The sequence below is a fragment of the Oncorhynchus nerka genome, linkage group LG26 (genome assembly GCF_034236695.1).
Source record: "Oncorhynchus nerka isolate Pitt River linkage group LG26, Oner_Uvic_2.0, whole genome shotgun sequence".
In the NCBI taxonomy this organism is placed as follows: Eukaryota; Metazoa; Chordata; class Actinopteri; order Salmoniformes; family Salmonidae; genus Oncorhynchus; species Oncorhynchus nerka.
This window is the reverse complement of record NC_088421.1, coordinates 29,880,937-29,889,580: the sequence shown is the minus strand read 5'-3', so window position 1 is coordinate 29,889,580 and position 8,644 is coordinate 29,880,937. Positions and strand designations below refer to the sequence as shown.

The 8,644-nt window shown below is 42.5% G+C and overlaps 1 protein-coding gene across 1 annotated transcript; it reads left to right on the top strand.

Annotated features, from left to right (window-relative positions):
• Positions 1 to 1,225: 1,225 nt before the first annotated feature.
• On the top strand, positions 1,226 to 7,738 carry hsd17b14 (hydroxysteroid (17-beta) dehydrogenase 14). The gene is made up of 9 exons (XM_065010371.1): positions 1,226 to 1,564; positions 1,666 to 1,704; positions 2,294 to 2,391; positions 4,772 to 4,838; positions 6,443 to 6,534; positions 6,678 to 6,783; positions 6,889 to 6,955; positions 7,110 to 7,206; positions 7,389 to 7,738. The coding sequence occupies exons 1-9, from the start codon at positions 1,474 to 1,476 to the stop codon at positions 7,530 to 7,532; spliced, it is 801 nt and encodes a 266-aa protein (XP_064866443.1). The 5' UTR covers positions 1,226 to 1,473; the 3' UTR covers positions 7,533 to 7,738.
• The last annotated feature ends 906 nt before the right edge of the window (positions 7,739 to 8,644 follow it).

Genomic DNA, 8,644 nt, shown 5'->3' with positions numbered 1-8,644 from the left:
CCACCCCCTAATGTAAGCCCTCTGCCTCTCTCTTAAAGTCCTCTTCATACCCCCACCCCTAATGTCAGCCCCCTGCCTCTCTCTTAAAGTCTTCAATTTCCCCTCTCTCCCTGTCATAAACAAACACACAAAAACACACACACCATCCTCAACACATGTACTGATGTCCTCACGAGACACAAATGAACACCCATAAAATCCCAGTGAGAATGTATTTTGGAGTTCCATCCTGGCTTTCAGTATTTATAATGCTCCTGACTAGGGCCCGGTGTTTTTCTGACCATGTCACCTTACCAGGAAACACTCAGGGCCCTAAATGAGTTATGTAGCATAGCCAATGCATTTCCTGGTGAGGTGTGGTCAGGAAAAATGTCGGGCCCAAGTCACATTTACAAACATGTTAACACATGTTATGAGACCGAACAGTAAAACTGAAAGCCTACAACAAAAGGCCATGACACTCCTTTTCTGGTGATCTTTTCATAAGACTTTATTCAGTTGGCTTAGTGTATGGTATAGTATAGGGTATGGTGCACACGTGTCAGGCAGGTAATGACTCACAGGTGTTGTGTCAACAAAAATGTAAGTGACATATAATGACCACTGTAAGATGTCAACAGCATTATTTCTGGGCCAGAAAAAGGTTACATGGGGCGGCACGTAGCCTAGCAGTTAAGAGCGTTGAGCCAGTAACCGAAAGTTGGCTGGTTTGAATCCCGAGCCGACTAGGTAAAGAAAATCTGTTGATGTGCCCTAGAGCAAGGCACTTAACCCTAATCGCTCTGTTAAATCGCTATGGATACGATTGTAAGCTAAATGACTCAAATGTAAATGTAAAATAAGAATTGATGGTTGAGTTGAACTATTTAGAGACGTGTGTCAGTTGGAAGGTGGGGAAAAAAAACATGTCAAATGTATAACAGTTATAACACTGATATGAGGTGGATTTTACAGGAAAGTGAGCATTAAAGTATTTTTAAAAAAAATATTAATTATGCATTAGGCAATTGCAAAAACCATCCCATTGGCTTCTTGGTTAATTGATGAATGTAATGGCTTATTTTTTCAATTTCAGAATATGCCTCATACATAGACTGAGATACCGGTATGCATGTTGACACAGCAGGTTGCAGCACCAGGATGTGCGTTAAAACTTGCATGGAGTTTAAACTACAAGTCCCACAAAGCCACTCACCTGTCTTCACAGACGACAACAAATCCCATGATTTTTAAGGAACTTGGAAGAGGGAAGCGAAAGTTAACGTAGAAATGTAAAAGGCAAAAAGACAACGGGGGGGATGCAATTATATATTTTGCTGCATGTAAAGAAATAGAATAAAAAGTGTAGCTTGGAAAGAGGGCAAGTCACTTTGTTTGCGGCATTCGACCAACACAGTCAACCAGGTAGTGGCGGTTCTTTGCGAACGTATCATCACTGAAATCATCACCGGTGACGGGTTGGCTCTAGTGAACATGTCAGGCAGTACATTGCGTTACGGAGACAAAGTTGTCATTGTGACCGGCGGGTCCAAAGGGATTGGTAGAGGGATTGTCAAAGTATTCGGTAAGAATCAAAGTTGCTGATTTGAAGTAAGTTTGTTGAGATTTGAGCAGAGTGAGGTACTGGGGAAACAATAATGTGCTATTCTGTTGTTCTTTCCCCAGTGGAGAATGGAGCCAAAGTTGTATTCTGTGCAAGAGGGGGTGAGTGCAAGAGGGGGTGCTCAGATTAAAGTATACCATTGCAGGTGTGGGGGAACTGGTGGCTTCTACGGTTGTGGCTAGATGGAGTACAGCTTCGTACCAAAAGTTGCATGCTCGAGTTGCGTCGGCGACAACTGTAGGATTGTAGCTAAACCTAACCTTAAACTTTTTCGCCTAACTTGCTACATAAATTATCCTAACCTGCTACTTTAATTATCCTAACCTGCTACGTTAATTATCCTAACCTGCTACGTTAATTATCCTAACCTGCTACATTAATTCTCCTAACCTACTGCATTAATTCTCCTAACCTACTGCATTAATTCTCCTAACCTACTGCATTAATTCTCCTAACCTACTGCATTAGTTATCCTATCCATCTAGCCACAACCGTAGAAGCCATCAGTTACAAAAAACCATCAGAATCACCACACAATAATGTGTCTCAGAATCTTCATTCATCAGTAATCCATTGTTGAAGACTTTATGAATCATTAAAAAAAATCCCTCTCGACATCATCTTTACATTGCATATTCATAAGTTTACTGTATTCTTATTATATATATATATTCTTATTATTTTTGACAGTGGCAGCAGGACAGGCTCTAGAGGCCGAGCTGAACAGGGCAGGGCCAGGGTCATGCAAATTTGTACCTTGTGACATCTCCAAAGAGGAGGACATCAAGGTAGGGCTTCTGGGCAATGACTTATCTTATAGGGCAGTGAAATGAGAGTCAAATGATCACTCATATGCACAACATTTCAACAGAGTTTATATCCTCATTCCTCAATGGATCTCATGACCTGTGGTTTATCAGAATGCTTACTAAAACGTTTTGTATTGTAATCTACACTCCACCTATCTTTAGTCTTTGTTGTATTTTCCCTGTCTGTGAAAGGACTCTTCTCCACTGCTCTAGCAAGCCCCTTGCTCCTCATTTGAAGGTCTGCTTATAAACTGCTTAGAAATCACTGTTAAAGGCCCAGTCGGTCATTATTTGAAGCTCTCTGTGTTTCCTGTGCCCTTGTTTCCTGTTTTCTTCCCTTGTTTTTTTGTGCCTCCCAGACTGAGAGTTCGCTCAGGCATTGAGGTCTGTGCTGACATACATTTATTAATTTGTAAAAAAAAATATATATATATTAAACAGTTGAAGTTGGAAGTTTACATACACCTTAGCCAAATACATTTAAACTCAGGTTTTCCCAATTCCTGACATTTAGTCCTAGTAAATATTGGCTTTAAATTGTTTCACTTGGGTCAAACGTTTCGGGTAGCCTTCCACAAGCTTCCCACAGTAAGTTAGGTGAATTTAGCCCATTCCTCTTGACAGAGCTGGTGTAACTGAGTCAGGTTTGTAGGCCTCCTTACTCGCATATGCTTTTTCAGTTCTGCCCAAAAATGTTCGATAGGAGTGAGGTCAGTGCTTTGTGATGGCCACTCCAATACCTTGAATTTGTTGTCCTTAAGCCATTTTGCCACAACTTTGGAAGTATGCATGGGGTCATTGTCCATTTGGAAGACCCATTTGCGTCCAAGCTTTAACTTCCTGACTGATGTCTTGAGATGTTGCTTCAGTATATCCACATAGTTTTCCATCCTCATGATGCCTTCTATTTTGTGAAGTGCACCAGTCCCTCCTGCAGCAAAGCACCCCACAACATGATGCTGCCATCCCTGTGCTTCATGGTTGGGATGGTGTTCTTCGGCTTGCAGGCCTCCCCCTTTTTCCTCCAAACATAACGATGGTCATTATGGCCAAACAGTTCTATTTTTGTTTCATCAGACCAGAAGACATTTATCCAAAACTCCGATCTTTGTCCCCATGTGCAGTTGCAAACCGTAGTCTGTCTTTTTTATGGTGGTTTTGGAGCAGTGGCTTCTTCCTTGCTGAGCGGTCTTTCAGGTTATGTCGATATAGGACTTGTTTTACTGTGGATATAAATACTTTTGTACCTGTTTCCTCCAGCGTCTTCACAAGGTCCCTTGCTGTTGTTCTGGGATTGATTTGTACTTTTCACACCAAAGTACGTTCATCTCTAGGAGACAGAACGCTTCTACTTCCTGAGCGGTATGGCGGCTGTGTGGTCCCATGGTGTTTATACTTGCGTACTGTTGTTTGTACAGATCAACGTGGTACCTTCAGGCGTTTGGAAAATGCTCCCAAGGATGAAACAGACTTGTGGACGTCTACAATTTATTTTCTGAGGTCTTGGCTGATTTCTTTTGATTTTCCCATGATGTCAAGCAAAGAGGCACTGAATTTGAAAGTAGGCCTTGAAATACATCCACAGGTACACCTCCAATAGGCTAATTGACATCATTTGAGTCAATCAGAATCTTCTAAAGCCATGACATCATTTCCGGGAATTTTCCAAGCTGTTTAAAGGCACAGTCAACTTAGTGTATGTAAACCTCCGACCCACTGGAATTGTGATACAGTGAATTATAAGTGAAATAATCTGTCTGTAAACAATTGTTGTAAAAATGACTTGTGTCATGCACAAAGTAGATATACTTGCCAAAACTATAGTTTGTTAACAAGAAATTTGTGGAGTGGTTGAAAAACAAGTTTTAATGACTCCAACCTAAGTGTATGTAAACTTTCGACTTCAACTGGAGTGGACAGATAGATGAAGCCTCATCAGACAATTCAAATGTATTAGTGGTCAGACTAACACTGCAAGACGGAAGCTTTCCATAATGTTTTACATTTACATTTAGGTCATTTAGGTCATTTAGCAGATGTTCTCATCCAGAGCGACTTCTTTTTTTTCTACACATCCAATCATCAATCAGTGTCCAGATCCTGGTGCTTGTGAACAGTAGTGACATTGTTATAACCTGTTTTGTGTGTTTGACTGAGGGATGTGTGTATGTTTGTACGTTATTTTAGTGGTGTGTCTAGCTGGTTTTTCAGCTTAGGCTCTATGTAGCAAGTTAGGTAGGTACATAGGTAATGGGATCATAGGTCCACATACCTGGAGAGAGTAATTATACACGTCTAACACAGTGTGGTGGTCAATGACAGAGTGCAGTCAACTCAACGTATGGTATTCTCTCTGCAGAGGTTGATTTCAGTGACAGTGGAGCATTATGGTCAAATAGACTGTCTGGTCAACAATGCTGGGTGGCGTGAGTATCTGTTATCATTTTGTATGAGAATTGATGTTGTTAAGGAAATGATATATCCACAAATCAGCTGATAGTTGGAATACCAATCCACGTCCAGGCACTTATTTTTATTATTATATATATACTTTTTTTTACCCTCTTTTTCTCCCCAATTTTGTCATATCCAATTTGGTAGTTACAGTCTTGTCCCATTGTCCCGAAACACAACCCCGCCAAGTCGTACTGCTTCTTGACACAATGCACGCTTAACCCGGAAGCCAGCTGCACCAATGTGTCGGAGGAAGCACCGAACAACTGTCAGTGTGCATGCACTGACAAGGACATCCCGGCCGGCCAAACCCTCCCCTAACCCGGACGACGCTGGGCCAATTGTGCGTCGCCTCATGGGTCTCCCAGGCGCGACCAGCTGCGACACAGCCCGGTATATAACCAGGATCTGTAGTAACACAGCTAACACTGCGATGCAGTGCCTTAGACCGCTGTGCTACTTGGGAGGCCCTGGCAAGCCATTATTTAAACAGGCATATTCAAGCATTAAAAACACATACACTGAGTGTACAAAACATTAAGAGCACCTTCCTAATATTGAGTTGCACCCCTCCTTTTGCCCCCAGAACAGCCTGGACTCTACAAGGTGTGGAAAGCGTTCCACAGGGATGCTGGCCCATGTTGACTCTACAAGGTGTGGAAAGCGTTCCACAGGGATGCTGGCCCATGTTGACTCTACAAGGTGTGGAAAGCGTTCCACAGGGATGCTGGCCCATGTTGACTCTACAAGGTGTGGAAAGCGTTCCACAGGGATGCTGGCCCATGTTGACTCTACAAGGTGTGGAAAGCGTTCCACAGGGATGCTGGCCCATGTTGACTCTACAAGGTGTCGAAAGCGTTCCACAGGGATGCTGGCCCATGTTGACTCTACAAGGTGTGGAAAGCGTTCCACAGGGATGCTGGCCCATGTTGACTCTAATGCTTCCCACAGTTGGCTGGATGTCATTTGGGTGGTGGACCATACTTGATACAAACAGGAAACTATTTATGGTGAAAAACACAGTAGTGTTGCAGTTCTTGACAAACCGGTGCGCCTGGCACCTACTACCATACTCTGTTTAAAGGAAGTTAAATATGTTGTCTTGCCCATTCACCCTCTGCATGACACACAGACACAATCCATGTCTCAATTGTCTCAAGGCTTAAAAAGACTACTTTAACCCGTCTCCTCCCCTTCATCTACACTGATTTGAAGTGGCATCAATAAGGGATCATAGCGTTCACCTGTATTCACCCAGTCTGTCTGATGTGGAAAGAGCAGGTGTTCCTCATGTTTTGTACTTCGTGTATACGCTTTGCAGCTTGCACCATCAAACCGATCACCTGATCGTCACACCCTGACAAAGGTGCAAGTCGTAACGCGGATGTATTTTTAATGCTATACTGGTTTTCATCGTTTTTTAAGATCGGCAGACGTTTTTGTACCACTTAACACTTTTTTTGTGGATATGAAATGCATGTTTCTTCCCCCTCTTCTACAATTCACATACTCCATAGACATTTGGTTAGTGTTTATGCTGTATTCATTGAGTTCCCTCACTTTCATCCCCTTTCAGACCCACCTCATAAACCCACAGATGACACTACTGCAGAGGAGTTCAGAGATCTTTTGAATCTTAACCTCATCAGTTACTTCCTGGCCTCCAAAGTAAATCATTCACTCATTATATTTCCTTTACTGAAAGCCTTCAGGTATGATGCTTTATTACTTGTTATAAGCATGTATGAGCCTTAATAATGGGTTATTAGATACCTTATGTGTTACGTCATCACGGGATCTCCCCTCCTCAGTATGCCCTGCCCCACCTGCGACAGCGCCAGGGGAACATCATTAACTTGTCCAGTCTGGTGGGCTCCATTGGTCAGAAAAATGCAGCACCATATGTAGCCACTAAGGTGAACTAAAAATCTAGATAACAGTATGCATCAGTACTTTATCCCACTGTTTGAGGCTTGGAGAAGTAGGCCTAACAGGGGTGATGTCTCTTTTCCTCCACAAGGTGGGCGATCATTGCCATGACAAAAGCCATGGCTGTGGATGAGAGTCGATACCAAGTGAGAGTCAACTGGTGAGTAGAACTGGCATCTGTCTCCATTTACAAACTTTCAAACTTTCTCTCTTGCCCTTTTGTCTGTCCTGATTTTAAATACTTTTGTATTTTTCCACTTTTCCTCTTATCTCTAGCTCTGTTTGCTGCAGTCTAAATGTGTATTATCTTGTAGCATCTCCCCTGGTAATGTGATGACACCTCTGTGGGAGGAGCTGGCTGGACAGACTGCAGATACCTTAGCTACCATTAAAGAGGGAGAGAACGCTCAGGCAAGTGCTCACTGGACAGGAGCCAATACAAGATATACGATGAAATATAAGATCTGTTACAATGACATATTTCAGAATGCATTGAAAAGGGAGGGTTGGTAGAGACTTCCTAATTTCACTTGCATCTCTCGTCTTGATGACCCTGATGCCTCATCTTTAACATTCTTCCTCATCTCCAACAGCTGCTTGGTCGAATGGGGACAGAAGCTGAGAGTGGGTTGGCTGCTCTGTACCTGGCTGCTGATGCTACGTTCTGCACTGGGATAGACCTGCTGCTTAGTGGAGGGGCAGAACTCAACTACGGCTACAAGAGCCAGGTCCCATGAGCAGGCCTGTCACTCCGGGCCTTGTGCCTACCTGACCAATAACAGGACCTGTTATGTTCTATTGCCATCCTGCTTGTGATTATTGAACCAATCACCCTGTCTTATCCATAGCCACGGGATGTGGAGGTGCTGGAGATGGTACGAGATAGTGGTGAGATGGTAAAGCTGCAATAATTTGTGTTGTTGCAATAAAAACGATGAAACTATTTTTTCCGTTGCATTGTTGATATAAATGATAATGGGATTGGGGTAGGGGTAGGGGAGAGAGGAAAAAACACGAGATATGTATATATGGGACCTATTTTGCATGGAGAGCACTCAGCTCTGTTTTGTAAACTGTGCACTCATGATATGCTCCTATCTATTCAGTGTGGTTGGTTTGGAGTTGGACACGCTCTGCTGTACGATAGACCGTTTAAGTTAAATCGGGTCTGACCCTCTCCACCCTCCATATTCTATTCTTTCCCCTTTGTGGTGGATATCAAGTGATCTGGAGCAGTTTTCACAATAGTTTTCCACTTACATTTTCTATTAGTTTACAATTCTAAACTTGGCGTAAAGGGAATGGGAACAAAATCAAATTGCGTTCTCTCGCACTTGTCTCGCAGGCCTGCTGCTGCCCATGTCAAACACGTAGCGGTACTAGTCAACTAGTCTAGCAAGCAACACAGTGCTGGGTGTTTTATTTAACCTTTGTACACCTTCAAGTTTGTGAAATTAAAGTTTGGAGAAGCTTACAATTTATCCTACCATTTCTACCGATCTTCATACCAGTTATGATATGCACATTCTCGTGGAACAGTTTCATTTCAAGAGTAACGTTTTCGTTTCTCAAAATCATTGACATGTGACTAATAATACAAATCGGATTTCAAATGATTAAAACTCCAAAAAGTTCCAATTCCACGAATGGGACCAGCCTCTGCCATGTGAACACACTGATTCACACTGGCGGCTAAATAAATGAGCACATGGAACTATGAGATAGTCCTACTGCTACATTGGCCTATAGGCTATGTTTTACACTGTCAACTAAGTCAATTACATAAAGCTGACAAATAAAAACTGAAAATGTCCTGATTAAAATGCAAGATTCTTTCAATTTCATCTAT